The 22,938-nt window shown below is 43.4% G+C and overlaps 1 protein-coding gene across 1 annotated transcript in view; it reads right to left on the bottom strand.

Moving 5' to 3' along the window:
- The window catches only part of LOC133968018 (zinc finger protein GLIS1), a 37,413-nt gene that overhangs the window by 3,937 nt on the left and 10,538 nt on the right, over positions 1-22,938 (bottom strand). Inside the window, exons 2-6 of the mRNA XM_062403814.1 lie at positions 16,573-17,703; positions 12,871-13,032; positions 8,379-8,492; positions 6,306-6,420; positions 4,472-4,628 (exon numbers count right to left, since the gene is read on the bottom strand). Coding sequence (XP_062259798.1) covers positions 4,472-4,628; positions 6,306-6,420; positions 8,379-8,492; positions 12,871-13,032; positions 16,573-17,478 — 1,454 coding nt within the window. The 5' untranslated portion in view covers positions 17,479-17,703. The remainder of the gene's footprint in view (positions 1-4,471; positions 4,629-6,305; positions 6,421-8,378; positions 8,493-12,870; positions 13,033-16,572; positions 17,704-22,938) is intronic.

The following is a 22,938-nucleotide window of genomic DNA, read 5'->3' on the forward strand; positions in this document are numbered from 1 at the left end:
ATAAATCATCTGCATTTGTTTGTTAGTTTGCACGATTACACAAATACTACATGATGGATTACGACGGAATTTGGTGGAAGAATGTGTTTCAGCTCAGGAAAGATCCCGTTGAAGTTTGGAGCAGATCTGAATCATGAGGTGGAGGCAGGAATGTTTTTTCTCATACTTTAACATGGTGAGATAGGGATTTTTTAACTTTTTAAAAGCTTTTTCAGAGAAGAATTCGTGGATCTTGATTTTAAGAAGATCAGGCAGGTTGAGGGGTCTGCTATTTATGAGTTTGAGCAATTTGGTCTGGATGAAGTTAATAAAAATGTGGTTTCATGAGGGGAATGTCGGCCGAGGTTCCAGTTTAACCTTTAACCCAAATCTCTGATCAAATCCAACACAGACCAAGTTTTTCTCAGCAGCTTCGAGTCGACAAACATTAGCTGTAATTGTGTCTGCAGCTGTTGTCAAACACGACCGTGTAAATAATTAAAATCGTGTCCAAACAGCACAGTTTATATAAGTAAGTGTTTCCACCTCGGGGGGGGGCTGTATCCATCACTACGCTGCAGGAATGTGCTGACTGTGCACAAACACTCTGACTCAACATGGAAACCAGTGAGTCAGTGGAGCCAAGTCAGATGAGAAGAAAGAGGGGCGGTCGAATCTCTCTCCGAGGAGATGTGCAGCTGAAGCCCCCCGCGATGGTATCCTCAACCCCCCTCCTCCTTCAGAGCACTCGCTCTCGTTTCATTGGGCCAGAGAAGCCTCCTGGATGATGAACTGCAGCGTATCGCCCCCCCGAGGGCCAAATGGCCTTGGGTTCTGCTGGACTGGTTTCAGAGGGCTTCATAAACCAGCCAGGCCCTGTCAGAGATCCTGATGGCTGCTGGCTCCGACGCCTTCTATACATGCATCCGACCGGCCATAAAAAAAAAACAGAGAACGATGGAGATTTCTTTACATATCTATCATTTGTCATCCCCTGGTCTCTTTATTACCCATTTCCCATGTCAAATGCCATTACGTTTAATTTAACAGTGGTACAGTGGAGATACAAATTAAAAGCCAAAATTAATCAGGAGGACTTTCTGAAACCCAAACTGATATAAGTTACAGATGTCTGTGGCTCCCCGAGGTAATAAAACCCAGGCTTTGTGTAGGATTATGTAAACAAATGGGCTTTGATATAGTACGACTGTTGGAATGAATGTGCCGCGATGACGCCGAGGCCCAAGAATTCGCCGCCGCTCTGGATTCCCCCCCCGGCGGCCCCCTGAACCAGCAGCGCTGACCCTCACTATAAACAAGCGGCCGCTCCACGTCTTGCATTCTTGCGACGTTGCAACAACATAGCTGAGATGTCTGAGTCGTGCGGTGCGCGGCCCTGCCGGGTCGGGCTGTCGCTCCGTGGCCCCCGGGTGCCCGAATCCTCTCAGACCAGCATGAGCTCAGCAGTGAGGCCTGCAGGCCCGGAGCGCCGGCTGTTAGCACGACCTCGGTTTCTCTGATCACGTTCTTACCAGTTAAACCCCCGCATCACCCCCCCCCCCCCCTCTGACTAACCACAGCCAGCTGCCCTCCTTGCATCAGGAATGAGAGGAATCCTGTGTGGGGAATTTAAGATTGTGTGTTTAACTAGCGTTTTCTACCCTGCTTTTAATCCATGGCTGCTTTTTAATGACAGCATGCTTGTGCTGGATAACAGGAGGTTTAACCAAAGGTGCCAGGTTGTGCACCCAAAACTGATCTGGTTCCAGTTTTGGCAGAGGAGCAACTGCTGACTGTGACATAGATTTGAGTGGATCACAGGGGATCACGCAGCATGTGTATGTGGCATCAGTCAGAGATTTACTTACTTAGAGAAAGTAGTAAACTCTGAGCTGCAGTGAGTGTGGACGAGTCAAACCTCTCTGTTAATCCTGCTTTTTGGATCCGGTGTCACTCGGAGCTTCTGCAAAGAAACCTCTCCTTCCTCCTAATTGTATAATAGTGTTTCTGCTAGCGTCATCCCTGTTAGTGGGTCTGTATCTGATGAACATGTCACTCAAAAGGCTGATCCAGATCTTCGCCTGGCCGCCGCAGAACACAAACAGTGCCCCATCACAAACACTGGCTGACGGACAGGGCTCGGAGCGGGGCCTGCGAATCCCTCCAGAATTAAGTAATTAAAAGAAGTCAACACGCCTCGTCCCGGCCAGAGTCAACACGGCCGGCCTGTGAGGTCAGAGCTCCGGGTCGACGCTGTGGAGCAGAGATCATTTACTTTCACGTGTTTAACGTCTCGCTAAGAAAAACAAGTGCTTGTCTGGTGTTGGCTTTGGCAGCTCGGCGTGGACTGTGGGCACCGGCGGGATCCTATGACATCCTCAGCTGCTATGAAGAGACAGTGGGCAGATTGTGAGGAGCTTCATGGAGGCTCACGTCGGAGAGACAGAAAGAAAACTTAAATGATATGAAATGTGTATTGAAAGACTTTTCATTTTCTTTTCCTCCCAAAAACTTTTATTACGTTAGTTTTAGGCCTGAACAAGATCCTCTCAAGTCAAGACGTCCAGGTGTAATCCTAGTACAGGTGGTATTTATATACAGTATGTCAAGATTTGATTGATTGTCAAGTACTTTCAAGGCTATGTACTGTATTTGAGGTTTTATGGAATAACAATATTTTACAGTTTTACTGCGGACATGACATCAGCTCTTAGTGGGAGCATCAGAGAGAGAGAGCGAAAAAACGAATTTCAATAACTCTTCTAAGCAATAAAACGTTAAAATACTGGACAAATTCAGGAATACATGTGGAATTTCATTAACTTGAGGGTTTTAAATTGATATTACTTGTTGCTTTTGATGTTTTATCATAATCTAGAAGCATTTTCAAGATTCATACATTTTAAAATCTGATTCAAACCAAACACTGAAATACCGTACGAGGATTTTTAAGGCTCTGGTTATTCTTTTTAGATCTGATCAGGGTTTCATTAAATCTACAAGGTTCAGTAACTGGAAAACTTCCCGATCTGTCCGTCACATCTCATCAGTGGATGGAGATGACAAAACGCAGTCGTCTGTTCTGTTCATTTCCAGAAGATTATACGTCAATGTTTAAATAATTCAGCTTATAAAAATCAGTTTTTTACACTATGGGGACATTGAGCTAAATTTCTTTGTCAATGATCCATCTTCTAGGGTCAATAATAAGCCGTCAGGTTCATCCTCTAAACGGTTTGAATTTGTTCTGGGAGAAAAAGAAAAACCTCATCTCATCGCCTCTGCCAAGAACCCAAAACCCACTACACCAGAAAATATGTGCATTATATGAGAAGACTTTATATCATTTATTTAGCCACAAAAATGTTATCTTGGCCCTTATCAACACTCTTTTATTGGACACGCTGCCTTTGTTGTTACTGTGGAGCCTATAAAAGCTGGTTTACAGGCAGGCCTTCAATGACCAATGATTTGAGGCCGTATCGTCCACAAACTGCTGCCCTGGAGGCTTTCAGCTGAATCTCCTTAGTCTCACTTCTACTTTTGTACTTGGCAGACAGGATTTGTCTCAGTTTACAGGACACATGAGTTCTGTGGCCTCCAACTACCCAATCAGTGCAACCACGAAGCCATAACTCCATCTCTGGTGATAATGTCCCTGGTTTATTCAAGAATGCATACGCTCACATCCCTCTCCCCCGGTTTCAGGGCATGTGATTTGCAGACAGGAGGAGAAGTGACTGTGAGATCTGCAGAGTCCCGACCAAACAGGCTTTTTATGGCGTCCACGTATTTGAGGTTGAAACATGATTTATTTTGGGGTCTTGACATCAAGCACACGGTGAATAAATGCTTCAACAATCGCCAAATTAGATCATTTAATAAATAGAGGATAAGGAGGCAACAGATTCCGGGGGTGAATACCTGAAAATGTACAGACTCGTGCCAGGAGGAGCAGAAACCTGTGGTCGCTGTCATCTATTTTTATCTCTGGTAGAAAATAGCTCTGAATGAAAACGGCCAAATGCAAACAAACTCCCGTTCAGCTCCATTGTGTTGGGTTGGCAGCAGAAGGTCCAGAGGCAGATAAGTCAGAATCCTGCCAGACACCACTGAGGGTAAGCGGGTTTGCCTCTGGGTCCGTCATTAAATATCATTGAACTACGCTGCTTTCCAAGAAATAAAAAGCCCTTTAGTCTGAAAAGGCAGAACAGTGAAGGAACACAATATGAGTACGTATTTATTTATGTATATTTCTCTTCACCAGCTGTATCTCATGATTTTAAAAGTCATTTCTCTCAATGACGACTTTGGGAAACCCTGGAAAAGTAAACAAGTACAACTCTCTCTAATGTTCAAGCTGCAGCCCGTGAGCAATGACCATGACAGTTTGCAGGAGCCGATGTGTGTGACTACAGGGCGATGCTGGGGGAGCTCCAGTGTTTACTGGGAATAGATCAAGAGCCGCCTGGTGGCTGCAGACCCCACTCACCCCTCTCTCATGCTTCCTGGGCTTGTTAGCGACGATATGGGGCTGTTGGCGTCGAAGTTGCCCTCCAGGCCTTGATACCTGGAGCAGGTGTCTGAGGGCGGAGGGAGAAACTCCGGATTCCCCCGGGTGTGGCCGCTGCTGCTGTTTGAGAAAACACCTGAGACCCAGAGACAGAGACATTAGAGGATCAGTTCACTGAAAACAAAGGTACCAACACATGTAGAGCTCAGACGGAGATATGGAAAGATCACAGGTTGTTAGAAACGTACACTTTTACTGCTTCATATTCAAATTTGTCTCAATACAGCGTTTGTTCAAAATGCTAAAATACAAATATCCTAAATTATGGATTTATACTTATAGCTACAGATAGTTAAGCTGTGGGAAAGAGTGCTGTACTTAAGTACATATTGATGGTACTTGTACTGCAGAGCAAGAAGATTGAGTATTTGGATCTTTTGAAACTTATAGAAAAGTTTTAAATGAAGATGATATTTAACCTAAAACCTTTTAGGTTTATTCTTGACTTATTGTGTTTGCCAATTGATTTTAAGTCATTTTAATAAATTAGTTAATCATTTAGTCTTTTCAGAAGATAGTTAAAATATTCAAAAAATGCGAAAGGTCACAAGATGATAAAAAATGATATGTGAATCATAAAATCTGTAGAAATAACCTCAAATATTACATATTAACATATACAACATATGAATTGTATTTCTGAGAAACCAATCCTTTCACCATTGAAACATATAAAAGGTTTTCATCAAAGCTAATGGCTAACCTGCTCAACATGATCGGAAATAACAGAGGCTATATCTTTTAGCTTTTGAGACCATCTTAATAAAATAATTTCATATAAATAACACAGAGAGGGGTTTAAGAAGCTTCTGGACAAATTCTTTAATTAAAACTAGTCACTACAGACATGTGATGTAAGAGAACAGGTCAAACCTTGTTTACTACAGTTTCTCCTCTTTGAGAAGGAGCGAGCTAAACTTTTCAGAATCACCTTCAGCTCCACGGGGAGGGGTTGATCCTGAAAGTAATAGTTCTTAAGTGGTGCATTTATTTGGTTTTAACACATAAACTCCTTCAGCAGGGATTTCAACACTTGGCTTTGACTTTGACTTTAAGGGCGGCTGACGATGAAAGGACGAGTCAGCATACATCCATCATGCGTCCTCTCACGAGCGCTCACAGGTACATACGTGCACGCTGAGTCGGGCTCGAACGTTTGGCTGCTTCTGATAAGAACACATTCCTCTCGGGACCCTTTTCGAAATGAAACACTGACATGCTTGTTTCACTCTGGATAAACACGGCTCTCGGTGCGTCGTTTGAGGCTGCTCCCTCTCCGTCTTCTGGGTAAGACTGTGAGCAGCCTGAAGTAATACACATGGACAGCTCTGTTGGACACTCTCTGCTCTGCTCTGCCAACTGAGCCTCAATGTACCTGACAGCTTCTTGATCCCGGTTCAGCCATTGAAACGGGGTGGGGGGTGGGGGGGGGGGGGGGGGGGGGGGGAGAAAGAGCTTGGCTGGGAAAGCGCTTTGGAGAAGCTGAAGGACAAGCAGGGAGAGGGCCAACCTGCCCGCAGTCAGTGCCCGGTAATTGGACAAGGTAAACACTGGCATGATGAGGTATCATCCCAGGAATGGAAGAGGGGGTAGGAGAGGAAAAGGAGCAAGTGAGGCCATGGGAGAGAATGAAAGAGACTCCCCGGCCCAGGTGTTCAACCAATTACACCTTTCCCTTCGTTTGTCTTGTTTCCAGAGAGGTGTCGGAGGAAAGGTGTCCATTGTGTCTGCTTCTGTTTCACTGTGTGCATACCTGTGAAGTCGTCCAACCCCGGCAGGGCGGAGCCGTTCCCCTGGTGGGAGGAGCCGTGGAGATGCTGCCGCGCCAGACAGTCACTCAAAATGTCCGATTCCAGCATGGTGTGAACCTGTGAACGGGACAGAAGTCAGATGTTCATGAGGAAGGTGCACGGTACATTAAGTCTCCAGCTTCATGTCGGGGAACATGTGCGTTTGGTTGCCTGCATGTACGGATGAAAATAATTAAGTTAAATCTGCAGCTTAACTGCCTTTCAATTGTTTTGGGCTTTTTTCTCTGTTGGCCAAACATCTATGAAGCTTAAATTTTTAAAGTACCCTCTTCTCTTTTGATTACATACAGTAGATCAATTGAAAACACAGGGAGTTTCCCGCAGGCAGATTTCTACTGTTCATTTTTCAACAACATTAAAAAAAGAAGAGACGATGCTTCCACCAGATGCCTGGTTCTTGTTTTGTCTTGCGTTCCAGCTTCTCGAAGTACAGAATCCAAAAATCTGGTGAGGCAATCTTATTCCAAAATGTTCTAACAAAGACAATTTACTTTATTATCCGGCGTTAACAGAGCGTCCCTGAGGACTTTCCAAAACAATTTATCGACAGCTCCGGGATTCAGAAGAAGCTTGTGAAGGACACCCCAGAACCACAAAAAGAGTTCTGAATAATCAGCCAAAAATGTTTATTCAAACCAGTGTTTATGCCGATTCAAACTTCAATAGCTGTGACACATCGGCTCCAAGAAATGCATAACCTTAAGGAGTTTATGGAGCGCATGTTTGATATTTCAAAGTCCGGTTGAGCCCCACAGCAGCGCGGGGCGTGTTCGCCATGTCACAACTCAAAACGCACAGGCACACGTGGTTCTGCTTAAACCAAACAAGGCATGGGAGTACACACAAAGCCCCAGTGTCACTCACGGGCCATAGACAACAAACAAGGGCCAGATAGCACTGAACAATGGGCTCCCTATTCTGACTTCCAGGGAGTGTGTGTAATACTTTGTTTTGTTGTATTTCATCCTACTGAATCACAAACATGCTTCAAACGTTCTCCTCTTCCTCTTCCTCCTCCTCTTCCTCCTCCTCCTCATCCTCCTCCTCCTCCTCCTCCTGCTGCTGCCAATCTCCATCCAGTGGTTCAGGGAGTCACAGGATCTTACCCATAACCACGCTGTCCTCTGAGAAATACCTTCCCTACAATACAGTTCACTGCCCCCCCCCCCACCCCCTTTTGAAAGATAATATACTTTTTGAGATCAGACAAACCGTCTCTTTTGCCTCATTTGGGAATTCAAGATACAATGAAGGAGGAAACTTTGAAATTCCATCTCTAAGAGTCCTCATGTATTTCAAATATTCTTCATTGACGACTGTGTAACTCCTGTTTCTTCAAGAAAAAACCTGTAACTTCAAACAATCTTCTAAGACTGTCATGTCGATCTTTTCTCATTCTGTAAATGATAAATGATCCATATTTATAATGAGACTTATCAACCACTCAGAACGCTTCACGGTACAAGTCGCATTCACCCGATCACACAGATCTCAACCTGGTGGATGAGTATGGTATAGGTCATAAACCCTCCTCCATGTTCGTGGATGGGACATGGCCATAATTCAAAGTCAAAGTACACTTATTTTGCAGAGAAGTTTGGTTTTAATTATTTATTTTTAATGATATAAATTGAGGTGAAAGGTCACGATTGACTGACTCATGATTGGTGAAGCTCATGCATCGTGGAACACAAGAGGGGGCAGCGTTTCAATCCAGAATATCTCTGGATATCAGGAGGAAGTGGTGAGACACGTTGTGCATCTTTACTTACAGTTGATGGCATCACTGTCCAAAAAGAGCTTTAAAATGTCAGTTGTTCTAGTTTTACAATATTGTATTTATAGTCACTGACACCTGACGGCTGCTCGCTGCTGATCTCCCACAGCTAATCTAATATAAATCCAGGTTTAGAGACAAGTCCAGGTTTTATATGTGTGTCTAATGCTGCTGTTCACAGGAATAATCACATTATATGCTAATATAAATGTTAAAAAACACACAACTGCTGTCTCACCTTGACCTCCCTCTCCTGAGGCCCTTTGGCGGAGTGAGCCTTGACGTGTTTCCGCAGCGAGCTGGGGTCGGTGTAGCGTTTGGTGCAGCCGGGGATCTGACAGGCGTACGGCTTCTGTGGATGAACGAGGTCACAACAAGGAGACGTGAGAGACGAGGGACACAAGGGGAAATGGAAACACAATGAAAGACAGTAGCTTCATCCTCCAGGTAGCAGTGAGGTGCAACCAGCACAGATCACAACTCACCGGCCTCGTCTGCTTCTGTTCCCATGTCAGTGATTTACTGCATTTCTCATTTAAGCCTTAATAATGACGGACTGAGACCGAACCCGACTTTCACAGAAACATTTTCTGCTAGAAGCTCAATTTTAACCTCTGGAGAGCGAGTGTGACAAGATGAAATATGCCACAAGGCAACAAAATAAACCCCAGAAATACCAAACACATAAATCTTCTGTTTTTTAAAGAGAGGTTTCAGGATTAAGGTTTATAAAGTGGTACAAGCTGAATGACCTCCGTTAAACTAAAACTGAGCGACCATTACAAAACATGTGTTTCATAACATCTTCTTTATTAATACAACAATCACTTATACAATTTCCCTGAAAATCAGGTGACACAACTTTCACCATAAGGAAAGTTGATACGGTCACATGGGATGAGGTCAAACATAAAATATAAGTGTGAGTAGAAATAATAAAACAAGTTTGGGTGATTTACATTCAGATGCATTACAGGTGTAACACTGTAAACCTGTAATCCTGTGTTTCACAAGACGGACACACGGAGGAGAAATACTGCGAATGAGGCAATTCACTGAGACACATGCAGCAACAGACACAAGATGGACGCAACGTGATCCTCGAGCTAGAGCCGAGTATATTTACCTTTCGTCTGCAGGCTTCAAGAGAGGGCAGGAGAGAGAGGAGGAAGGGTTCAGTGTTCAGCAGTAAATCAGAGCATTCATGAGGAAAACGTTTAGGGGACTGCATCGGATCTGATGTGCACATTTATCTCTACCTGGAAACGCATGTGTGCACTTGGATGTGTCCCGCGCACAAAAGGAAAAAGGCATTAGAGATATTTGAAACCCATTAATCTTAAAATGCAGTGAGAGAAAAATCTGCTTTCTGTTACTGCTGCTTGTATTTCACAATTTTATCAAAGCTGTGAGTTTAGATGAGTTAACGAGGCCATATCCATGAATCTAATTCCTCACAGATCCCCCCCCCCCCCCCCATTTCATTACTGAGCCTCCAACCAGGTGGAGTGAATTAGGATTTCGTGAAACCACATGCACAGTATTTACCAGAGATCTCTGAGGGTTTTTAACGTACCGAGATCCGAACATCTCAAATAAAAAAATAACAAAGAGCAATGCAGCAGGTTTTTTATGGATAGTTCTGCAGACCGTAAAAGGACTAATGATCAGGAAACATCTAATCCATCTGTCCTTAAAACCACCGGCTCCACAATTCAAACACAAGATCCCAAGAGTTTCAAAAACAACCAGAATGAAATGAATGGAGGTAGATTTAAAAAGTTGTTCAACGCGAGAGATTCTCTCAGATAGTAGACAGATGTGGGCCAGTAAGGGCACTGGTGCTGCACCTCTGGACGAACACTATGGACGTGAGCCTCAAGTGGCCCAGTGGTAAACAAGTATGTGGCCCAATGGCACAAAACTGATTCTGGCCAACTCTGGCTGACATGTGGTAATGCTGCGGTTAACTTGTGGCCCAGATCTGGCAAACAGGAGCAGAACGGCCAAGTGCCACCACTCCACACAGTATGTGGCAGTGTGTGTGTGTGTGTGTATGTGTGTGACAATTTTGTCCTGAAGAAATACATACAATTAAATCCCTGTGAGAAAAAGTGAATTTCTGGAACATTTGAGAACCTCACAATGTTTAGCCATGTTTGTAAGATTGAAAAATACCAATCAATGAAAAAACTGTTGAAGGATTAATATAGAGGATTGTGTAAATACTAAAGTAAAGTTATTTTGCTTTCCTGCTTTCCTGCATTGTTTTCTACTGTGTCTACCAGTGGTGGGACGTATAACAAAGTACATTTACTTACTCAGCACATACCTGTACTCTCTGTTACATAGTTTTTGTATTTTTTTTTGAGTAATCAATAATGCGAAGTGCAAATTATCCAAAGTGGATTTGAGACGCAACGCGACAGAGTTTGTTTTATTCTTGTGTTAAACAAAATGTACAGTAAAGATATTAATGTAGTAGATCCTTAAATTAGGGAATAGGCTGCGCAAAGGCAAGTACTTATACTTGCTTTTAATACTTCTCGTATATTTAAAAGCAATTACTCACTTACAGTTACTACAAGTGGACGTGTGGCTTCCTGCACCACTGGTGTCTCCACTTTCTAATTGAAACATTTCACACTTCAGCCACATTGTTCCTTCGACATAGATCTTGCAACACATCCACTTTTCCTCAACAGTGCCCAACTTTACATGCTGGTGATGGAAATTGGGAAATATCTTGTTCTTTCGAAACTATTTCTGAACAATATTCCCTGGGAGACCGACTCATTGCTCCCGGAGTCTAAACAGATTAACTCTCAACGAAGTGCTGAGCCAGAGTCTGTCTTATCTTCGGCAAAATTTCGAGCATTGCCAAAGAAAAGTGGTTTTTTTCCAGTTTTGTAAGATTAGGACATGAATATAAAAAAAGTCCATGCGAGTCAGAATCAGGCAAAAATGGAAATACATAAAGCCGCAAGCCTGAAGTAAAACTTTTCTTGATCTAACCAGTGATGTTTCGATCTTGTGCACACACCACATCCCACAGAAACTGGTGCAACATGAGTGTTAATGGATTCTAAATTCTAAAAACACATTCTCCTGTCAGGTGAGCTTCAAACCTTTCAGAGACACACAACTGCATGAGGTTGACAAATCTCTGTTATTCACACCAGCAGCAGCACAACCCAACCATCGACACCAGTCCTCCAATAAGAGACTGGTTCTTAGACTTTATTCAGGATTTATTTACATTCAGACGTTCCTCCATCATGGCGCCAAACACGTCTGATTCTCGGGTCTGTGACGCAACTGCTCCGCCGCTATTAGCCGGCGTGAAGCCCACAAGAAGGAGCAGCTCTCCCCGTCTTGTTGTAATAACACCGCAGTGCGACGCACAGCTCCAGCTCATCCGTGTAATGAGAGATCTGATTTTTTGGATTACTGCTAAATCCTCATCGCTTGTCAGCAGGAGTAAAAATAACTGTGGTTTATAGAATAAATTCACAGCAGCGATGCAGTTTCACAATCCTAAAGAATGTTGGGGCCGTATATCAGGCAGGGAATCGCCGAGCGCAGGGGAAGAAGGGAGAGGGGCGTCACTTTGAATAAAGATGATTTTATGCATGTTAAGAGTTTCGCACATGCCTCTTATTACCTGACAAATAATTTATATCATGGAGAAATATTTCACATGACCATAAAGTGTAGTTTTACGTGTTTAACACCCACAGGAGAGCGAGGCTTTATATGTTTTACATCTATTTTCAGACACGGTGTATTTAACATTTCTACATGTGTCTGTCAGAGTGATGGTTCTTTCAGTGAAAGTTCCTTTGGCTTCTATTCAGGCACAAACTTAAATTTAACGATCTTCTTTGATCAATGACAACAAAGGATTAATTTACTAATTAAAAAGTTTTAGTAAGACAGGATGGAGCTTATTTAACAAGCCATGTGTTTAATTAACCCACAAGTTACCAGTAACTACAGCTGATAGATAAACATAGTGTATAGTTTATATTTCTCAGGTAGAAGTAACTTGTACTTCAACACAACACTTGAATAGATAAACGTTCCACAGGTGGTCGTGGGTGATGCCTTCACAGAAAGAGCCACAACCCTGGTGGGATATTTGAACCTGGTGCACAAGAGGGAGACGTGGTGAGTTGAAGAAGTTTGGGTTTGGAGGAAAACGCCTCCTGTTCTCTCTCAGGCTGCATCGGGGGTTTGATTTCATAACTTCTTCTGCTGTTGAAGCCTGAGTTTACAACAGTGGTGAGTGAGGAGAGAAGCTCGCGTCTGTTTCTCTGAAATATCCTACTCGGTTTCATCTGAGGATGTTTGTTAGATGATGGATTACTCTGCTTATTTTATTCGGGTGAATATTTAAAAAAGAGATTAAGGTGGAACTCACAATTCTTATTGTTACGTGAGGAGAATCTCATATTTATACAGATGTTCTTTATCAGAACAAGATCAAAATGTAGCTGACCATTGAGAGAACATTTTATTTCAGGGCTTTGAACAAAATATTTTTATATATTTAATTTGTGCTGCTGACAAAATTCAATTTAAAGTTTTTAATGTTGCTTTGAAGATCAAACCTCATCATTTATGTGAGGTCCTAAGATGCTGTGCCCAGTTATATATCTGTCCCATGATAACAGGCTGTGTGTGAAGTGTCTCCACAGCCGGTGTGGACGGTGTCCTGCAGTACTGACCGTGTCCAGGTGTGTCCGCTGGTGCTTGGCCCGATCGCTGGAGTTGCTGAAGGCCTTGAGGCAGCCGGGATGCTGGCAGATGTACGGTTTCTCTCCCGTGTGGCTCCTCAGGTGAATTTTCAGGTTCTCCAGACGGGAGAAGGCCTTAGCGCAGCCCTCAAACTGAAGAAGATAGGATAGAAAAAAGACGTGGAGGTGTCAAATCGTATTTCTACAAGCAACAGGATTTGTTCCATCTGCAGGTGTTTGGGTTTAGAATCCATCATCATTACAGCTGCCAAGGTGAAAGTGCATCTGTTTTTTAAAGGGAAAGGGAGAAATGTCACTTTGATTGGTTTATTGCATGTTCCACCCCAAAGGAAAAAAACCATGGGATTCATGCGCCTGCTGCAGAAACTTCTTTGTCCACCGTTAAACGAGCAGAAGTCAATTTGCAAACAGTCTGCAGACGATGCTTTGTTTTGATTGGCTACGACCTTCTTATATTGAATCGATCCAAGATTCATCATCATTTTAGGTTCCTGAATTATAAACTCACACAGACAGACACACACACACACTCACACACACAGTTGGACGAGGAGGCTAAACGCACCAAAGGCAATAAACGCTTGTTAACTTTACAGAAACTCGTCCTGTCACGTTCGATCTCTAACATTTCAAATTAACTGCGTTTTCAAATCGGACGTTCAGGTCAGAGTTTGAAAGTGAAAGTTTTCAGAGGCTTGTTTTAAATCCCTTGCAATTTTTCCTATTTCACTATCTGGTAAATTCCTTTAGTTAAGTTGTGTGATGTGATCTTTTATTTATTTTCCTCCGTGTATTTGCGGCTAGTCTTCTACGAATAAAAATAGAAATTAGAACATTAAATTAAGCAAATTGTTGGGTTTGTTGGAAGTTAATGCAAATTGGAATGAAACGATTCCTTTAGTGGTCTCGGAATTTGACCCTGGTCTTTGTATTTGAAACCGAAAAGACTAAGTCTGTTTCATCCATTACTGAACTAATCTGTAAGCAAACATGAATCAGGTCAGTCGCCTCATTTAGCTTCATAAACATATTTCTACCTCGTGGTGATGAATTAATCCAAATCCTTAAAATCACCACGACACAACAAATAAAACTTTAGAAGCGAAATCAGACGAGCGACTGACATATTTCAACTTTCAGCTTGAGGTCGACACTGAGGACAAATATGACCTGAACACAACAGTTGGACTTATTTGACAAAATCACAATCCATCAATCTACCACAAGGCTTCAGCTCTTCAAACGCTATTTAAAAAGGAAAAAGTCAAACTGAGGAAATACCCTTGTGCTTTTGCAGATGGATCCTAAACAGAAACAGATTCGTAAAAAATCTTTGACGGAGCAGAAAACACAGCGCAGCTTCATTTAAGCTCCAGTTACGGTTTATGTGCTTTGTTCCCTCGGCATTAAAAAGAATGATGTTTCCTTTTCTTTTATAAATGATGAGAAAATGAAGACTACTCCCAATAAACACCAGGAAACTTTACATTCATCTTCCCTCGGTCTGACATTTAAAGATCAGATCTACAGTTGATCCTGGAATTTGAGGTTTAGTTTGTTATTTCTCAACATCTGTGAGATCATTTGTCTTTGTCATGATGGTAGTTACTTTATACTTGAACGTTTTTCTTTCATACTAGAAGTGAAGCTGCTTCTATATTGTCAATATATTGAGAAATCCCATGGAAAGACCAAAAATAATCAATGTGTTGTGGTCCATATTTCTTCTCTGGTTCCCAGTGCTCCCCAGTGAAGTTTTACATCTTTAAACAATAGAACCTTTAATACTTGTATTGTTTTATTTGTTTAAAGGTTGAATTACTTTCTTTAGGACTTTGTGGTTTCAAGTAAATGTAACTCAGTAAACGGTGCATTTGTCTTGGACTATTTTCTGTGGATGAAAACAGACTTGGTGCTTTTGTGACGATACTTGGAGGCAGGATGGAGCCCTTCAAATTAAAGGTCTAGATATATTGTTTGTATAACTTACTGAGATAAGAAGAATTTTTTTTTCTGATCCTGATACATCGGTGAATATATACAAAAATAAGTAATGAGCTGAAAATTGTTTTATTGACCAGACTTTTTTCCTCTTTCGCCAGTGGACACGCGTCATACTTGCTGCAGCCACTAGAGGGCCCTGTCTGGTTCTTACTCAAGCGACGGATCCTGTGAGGTTTTCTCCCTGACAGCGGCCTCGACAGTGTGTGTGGTATTAATCCTAAAGAAACTGCTGTGACCGTGTTCAGCCAGCCTCACTGATGTGTATTTAATAGTTTAACAGTGGAGCTCTGTGGCTCAAGCTTTGGCTGCACAACAACAACAACACTTGTTACTCGGATAATTGTTGGTTTTGGTCTTTTTCGACAGTGAGAAAAATCCAGAATTTCCCCGGGCTTATCCTTTAAATTCATTTATAAGAATGTCATTCATGCACCATTAATTATAAGAAATGAGTCTAGCAGGGTGGACTGGTGTTTACAGGCTGGATCACACCTGTCTCATGTGAGACTGGACATTACGAGCTGGTAAATGCGGGCGAATCCATTAACAGACACTGACCACATTCATGTGAGATATTCATTTTTCCATTGCGGCACCAGGAATGACTTAATTTACATGTTTTGGCCTCAGTGCTTTATGAAAATGACATGATGTTATTCACGCAGCTCAACTGTGACTAACGACTATTTACTTTGTGTTGGTGTGAATTTAATCCTATTAATCCATTAGCAGGACACATATTTACAAGCTGGCTGCAGATTATGTCATTTTTTAATGAATTAATCCTCTTTATGAGGAAGCGTGTTCTTGCATGAGTGAAAACTTGTGAATTAATTATTAATCATATTTCCAGGTCGACAGTCGGAGTCACCCACTCTTGGCGACAGGGGTTTGGCACCGAACCGAACGGCATCATGGGACAGACGTGTTCAAGCCGCTGTGCATTTAATGAGCCATGAGAAGTGATGCAGGTTGAGGCCGTGCAGCAGACACATCTCAGTGAGACCTATTGTTGTCTGGTTTATCTTTGTGCACAGGACGATCAGCTGAAGCTTTGGGTCTGAGCGCTACACACACACACACTCTTCCATTCATCCACCGCTGCCACACTTCTTCCTCCGCCGCCATGCATGAGTAAGGGGAACCTGTCGTGAGCGGAGGAAACCGTTTGATCGTCTCCCCGGCTGCTCGGTCTGAGGGAAGTCGAGAAAGTTGGAAAGATGAGAAGTGCTTTTTTGACTAAATGAAAATGGTGCTGAGCCCGGCAGTTTGATTCCTTCCTGCTTTGGATGCGTTTGGTTTAATTTGACTGAAAAACCTCTTCCCCCATTTCTGCTGAGTCGGCTTCAGATCTTTAAATACAGGGCATGCCCTTCAGGCCTTTCTTAATTTCTAAATCATTAGCAACACCTGAATTACACGACCACCACTAGGGGTCAATATAAATTATGATTCACCGACATTTCACGATGAGCCCTATTTCAACCAAAGTCCTTGAGACGTATGAAAAGCCGAAACCGAACAACGTGTGTTCCTCTCCAGTCCAACAGGTGGCGATAATGCAGACGACTATACTCTGTTTGCAGAGGAAGGCAAAAACTTTACGGATGTTTTAATGGACAACTAAGAGAGAACGAGAAAGACAGTGTCACACATCGACTCACTCACCATGCATTTATTGGGTTTTTCTCCAGAATGAACCCTCATGTGGATGAGCAGCTTGTAGCGAGCGTTGAAGGGTTTGTGGCGCCGCACACAGCTGGCCCAGAAACACGCAAACTCCTCCCCTTTACGCTGGTCGATGTGAACCTTCTCGATGTGCCTCACCAGCTCCTCCTGGCTGCTGTGAGCGGCGCTGCAGTCGATCCAGTGACACAGCTGCTCCTGATGGTCCACCGGAGGGTTCCCCCCCACGGGTGCGTTGAGCTTCGGGGAGTGCAGCGGCGTCTGGGCGCCGTCCTGACCGCCATCGTGGCAGTCGAGGGGCTGGCCAACGTGAAACAGCTCCCCCTGCTGGTTGTTCATTTGATACGGTTCCCTCTTACACGGCAAGAAATCGTCTGTGGGCTCCTGCTTGATGGAGAGATACTCGTCTTGTGCTTTTCGTTGTTGCTGAGACGTTTTGTGGTTGGCATCAGAAAGAGACGAGGAAGAGGCAAAAAACAAAGATGAGGAGGAGGAGGTGGAGGAGACGGAGGACGAGGGGGAGCAGAACGTGGGAGACGAAGCACAGCCGGTGAGCATGTAGGACAGAGGGAGGGAGGGTTGAGGGTAACAAACGAACCTCTGGGTGTTTTTAGGGTCTGTGTGTGCTGTGATTGCAAAGTCCTCCACAGACTTTTCTACGTGGGATCCATTCGTCTTGCAGCTGAGCAAGGAGCTGAGGTCCCGGCCCAGGGAGGACAGGGACAGGGACGTCCGGGGCAGACAGCACAGACCACCCGAATGCATCGACGACTGACAGAAGCCACCTGAAGACAGCGGCGCCTGCAGGTCCTCGGCATCTTCGAACACGCTCCCAAAACCAGGGAGAGTCAGCTGGACGTCTGGAGGCCCGAGGTCGGGGGGCCACATCCTGGCCCCCGCGCTCTGACTCCCACCAAGAGATCCCCTCAGTAAAATCGTTGCTATTAATTGTCTTGGGGCGACTTTAGGAATCCATTAGAGCTAAACCCGTCCCCAGCATCTTTCCCTGCTTAACTATAATCGAATCAGATGAATCTCCAGCTGCCGGCGTCGTGTGTAATCTGCAGTCATTTGTTCCAAAGTGCTGCGTGGTCAGTCATCATCTCTCGAGCTCTGTGGGAGACACAAACCAAAACCCAATGAGTCACCTTCAAAGACAACACGCACAAACACAAAACACTCACAGCAACTCTGTGACGTAGGTCGAGTGTTGGGAGGATCCCCCCCCCACCCACCCCCCATCAGGTCACTCTTCTTGAAATGATGTTGTTTCTATTAAGTCGTTATTATCATAGGCTACTTCATCATTATTACTAATTTTTGCCAACTTGCTGCTTTTATCGCTTCATTTACCAACTCTTTAAAAAAGCCCTTAACAACATAACAGGAGAATTGCTCTGTATAACAGATCAAGAAAGATATTCAGCCACTGACTTTAATGATCAATTTGCATCCAAATAAACCTGATATTATATATATAAGATATAACAGATTTGATTTCTGATGCACTGTTTTGACACCAGAAATAGAAAACATCTAAATATAGAAAAGCTCTATTGGGAATTTGGTAGTTTTAATATGAGGACAGAGAACAAGAAGAGAAGAAAAGGTCAGTTGACACAACAGTGAAAGTTAATATGATGCAATGACACAATGAATATGCTTAATAGCTTTTTGGAACAGTTCTTAGTTTGCACATTCACCATAAAAGTACTAGGTTTAAATGTAGCCTTGTTTTTACTTGAAATGTATTCGAATCGACAGATTCCTCCTGAGACACAAAAGATCAACACAACTATTCACACATATTCACTGTTGCTCCTCTGGTGTGTGAAATTGATTAATTCTCTCAGTAATTGACCGAATTCCTTCCCACGCTGCTATGAGCTAAACGGCTGAACAGATTCCGGATTTATTGTGTTGTTGCAGAGCTATGACTCAGCTGTTGTGACAACTCGCCATGCTGTTCCAAGAGATGAAACAGAACCCCCCCCCCACCACCACCACAAAATAATGTCATTACTCCCTCATATCCACCCCTCATCATCGCTGTGCTCAATCCTCAACAACAGACAGAGAGAGGGACGTTTCCTTGGATGAAGTAACGCCCAAACAAACATCGCTCCGACCCCCGTGTCAGCAGGCTTCACCCAAACGTCTCGGACTGCGACGCTGCAGCAAAGTGTATATTTGGTTTCCTCCGAGCTGCTGTGACAGCCGGGGGGGGGGGGGGGTTATTCATGGCTGCCGGCACGGAGGCCACCCCTGCAGCAAACAGCCCGGGCCGCCTGAAACCTGCTCCAGATGCTTGTTAGCAGGGGGACGAGCAATGGACCACATCTCTCTGAGAGCAAGTGATGCAGGACGGGGAGGCTTGAAAAAATGGCGGCTCCAACAGAAGTCCCCCCCCCCCCCCCCCCCCCCCACCTGTCACACATACAGAAGCTCCACTGTGCTGAAGTCCTTGAGTGTTTATTGGAGGAGGCTTGTAGCTCTCTGCCGTGCGCCAGATATCGATGATCTCATTTACAGCAGCATCTCTGCCACATGTGTAATTAGTCATCGGAAAGATTCAATGGGATTTTGTTCGCGCGGATAATTTTTTACGAGTCAGAAAAACAACATGGCTGCGAGAATGAGTGAGTTCTCTTCCGTAGTTATATTAGCTGACGAAGGACTCACTAAGTGTAGGTTCAGGCCCATAGTTTCCTGGTATAGTCTGGTTTCAGTTTTACGATCCTTCCAGTAAGTTGCTGGAGTTCCCCCCCCCCACCCCCGCCCCCAACAGAGTCATGGGAACTGTGGTTGAGTCTTAATTAGAGAGGCCGCGATGTGTCTGCGTGTCGACGGCTCGAGCAGGATTCATGGTACATGTGGTGTGGTGTGTTATAAATGTGATGATTGCAAACCAAGTACCTGTTGGCTTTGAGAGTTTAAACCAATATTAGAGTTTTGAGGGCCAAACTGTGGGATCCACGCTCACCTGAGAGAAACTCTGATTAACCACCTCACGTGTTTCCTGTAAACACCGTCACACTCTGCTTGTAAACAACATCAATCCAGCGAAGCGAAGCCCAGCAGCAGATATAGCACACAAACAACAACAGGGGATTTGTTTTTAGCAGTGTCTGTTCACAAACCGCTTTGGTGACTTTCCAAGAAGAAGAGTCAGACAGTTAAGACTAAGAAAAGTGTCCCACAAGGCAAAGTGTCCCACAACCGAGCCAGAGGACGTCTTTAGAAGAGGGGGACCATCTCATGTGGTGTCTTTTAAAGACTCACTTGCTGAGGTTAGCTAAACACAGCTGTGGCGTCTCAGGACAAGCAAATGTGTAGTTGTCTCAACAATAAGCACTTTGCTTCTTGAATTGCAAACTTTTTGGTTGAACTGAAACATGGGAAACAGATTGAGCGGAGGAACGTGAACAGGCAGTTTCCCCTCGTCCTATTCTTCCCAAATAATCCTCCCTGTTATGGAGGCGTCAGGGAGGATTTAGACTAAACACTGAATTTGCGTGAATGCAGGAAAATGTTAGATTCTGTCATTATCCATTTACTGTATTTAACTAACATTGTACAGAGGAATTTGAAAATATAGAGTCTCATTGTTTTGCGTTGTGGACGAGTGAAGCAGAAGTTTGGTTCATCAGGTGCATGTGAACGCAACTTGTCTGAGAAAATTAACTTTTTTATTACGAACAAAATGTTACGTTTTTTTAGGCTGCAGCAGCAAATTGATATCTAATATTGACAATGAATCACTTGTGATTGAAAAACAGGTGTAAAATATGTCCCTATAAATAATGTGTTGCCAGATCTTTTGAGCACTTCGTTTCGGATTTTCTTTTAAAGGAGATTTATTCTGGTTCATAATTTTAAAATGCGTGGATTCTGGCTTTGAGTGTCAAGAACTAGTGTACATACAGTACATGTAGTATTTGTGTATACATGAAGCCTTTGTCTATACATGTGTGTATAATGTTGCGATGGACATTTCATTTGATTTCCATTCTTTTCTGTGTTTTTATCGTAGGACGTTTGCAGGAGAGACGATAAAAAGATTGGGCAACGTGCACTTTATTATGTGTTTTTATGTTCTTGTAGTTTTCACAGTGTCTGCTGAGGACAGAGAGAAAGAAAGACTGGAATAAATCTTCAGCAACATCTGCGTGAAGCGTGGCCATCATCTCATCGGACCTGTGTCCTTACAACAGAGATGAAGCTACGGCAAAGAATTATCACCCGGCAGCGGCTCCCCTGAGCGCGACCTTACTGAGCTCACTCTATGGTTCAGCTCATTATTTTGGGTTTTACAGCCCATAAGTTTTGCTTCACTCTCACTGCTGAGGACAGCTGTTTCAGGGAATTGACCCGGATGAGCCCGTTGTCCGCGAGGCGACCGACCCGGCCCAGAACGTACGCCAACAGCCAGTGGAGCATTTAGTGGCTAAAGAGCCAGGTGTTCTCAGCTGGAGCTGGTGGAGACCAAAACAGAGGTAGAAGTGAGAGTCGGTGTTGGAGTTAAATTCCTCAAGTGGACACCAATACAACTCAGAATGAAAGCTAACGTTGCTTCACATCTGCTGATGGGCAGCTGGGTGAAGGTTTGTAAGCGACGTATAGCATGTACACAGTTTAGTTTTTTCTATTTGCAGGAAGAAGCATCGCAGATTAGCTTAAATGCAAAGGTGCCATGGTTCATGTTGTATATATGGTGGAATACAGTCTAGTCATCAACTAATCATAACAAACTAAGATCACTGAGCCCTATGCAATTTTCCTAATTCCTGAAACTGCTTTTCATTATTTATTTCTTGTGATATTTTCTTATGTTTAAGAGGGAAAACATGTGTCATATATCTTAGTTCCTGGATTTAAAAAAACAACAACACAGGAACAGTATTTGTAGAACCACCCTCAGGTGCAGTAGATTTCACGTGAGGAAACAATATGTTTGCAAGAGAATAAAAAGCTTTGGCTGAGCACCAAAGAAAACATGTGAATTACGTAACAAGTTTCACAACTGTCGCTCGTGATTTTATAACACACATGGGAGAACGGTACCACAGCTACACAGAAAGTTGGCCGAAGGTTCAGAGTTTTCACTTCTCTCTGTTTTCAAAATAGAGTAATTCTGTGAATCCAGATCCTGTTTGTTTCAGTCGGGATAATAAATCAGGATTTACGACCACTTGTTGAGCTCTTCAGCATCTTTTTATTCAGGGGAAAGTGAATGAATAAACCCGCTTGTGCTTTTCCAGCAGCCGCCTGCCTTTACACTCTTACAGTTACACACCTGGTTATTTACAGTATGACCACAGACTCCTGCTGGCAGATGCTGTGCAGCTCAGAACCACCGGCGGTGTGTGAGGGAGAGAGGAGTGAGACATTTTCATTTTTCAAGCAGGTCGAGAAAAAACAAACCAGCGACCGTGTAAAGAAAACACTGATTCTCTAAGGTTTGAGGCAACTGCTGTAACTGCTGTAACCTCCGACTTCTTCACAAAGCCTCTTAATATCCTCCACCGTCCAGCTGTTAGTCCCTGATGGTAACTTTAGACACGTACTTTGAATTTCAGGGTTAAGAAGCCAAGCATTAACCGAAATGTCTCTTCAGTTATCTCTCGCTTCCATCAGCAGTAAAGTTTTATAAGGCCCCGAATCTCTCGCTTACATCGGTGATAAAATCTTGAAAGATACTTTAAAAAGTGCTTTTCTTTCTTTCCTGCAGTGACATAGGGACGTATTAGGCAGTGAGCAGCCTAAGTGAGGAGATGTAACTCATAATTGATCATAACTGATGCACCTCCGATTTAGGTCAGAGTTGAAAAAAACACAACTTTCACTCAGGAGCAGAAAACATCTTTAAACCTGAAAGAAAAGTTACAGTTATCGTGAAAGTATAATGTTTTAAGTCATATTGCTCAGCCACACAGTGAATGCACTTCATCTTAAAATCTAAATAAGCATCTGTAAGCATCACCACATGCTTCACATCTGTTCAAACATCGGTGGAATTGATGGAAACTATATCCAGTGCCAACTCATATATAAATTAAAAAGTAATAAATGCAAAAAAAAAAAGGTTAAATGTCATGTCCTCAGATTTAACATATTTCAGAGTTAGGAGCAGAATGAGCAGCAGGTTGATCAGCTGTGACTGTCACATGACGTGTCTCCAAACACGTGATGTACTTTGTGTGAAATGGTGAATTTGCATCACAGCATGAGGAGCATGTTATGTTCTTGTTCTGTTCTTGTTCTGTTATTGACCAGTGTAGAAAAGATATCAAGGCTCTTACGACTTGTCCAATGACTTCAGCTGAGAAGGTTAAAGGAGATGATCTC

The sequence above is a fragment of the Platichthys flesus genome, chromosome 14 (genome assembly GCF_949316205.1).
Source record: "Platichthys flesus chromosome 14, fPlaFle2.1, whole genome shotgun sequence".
Lineage (NCBI taxonomy): Eukaryota > Metazoa > Chordata > Actinopteri > Pleuronectiformes > Pleuronectidae > Platichthys > Platichthys flesus.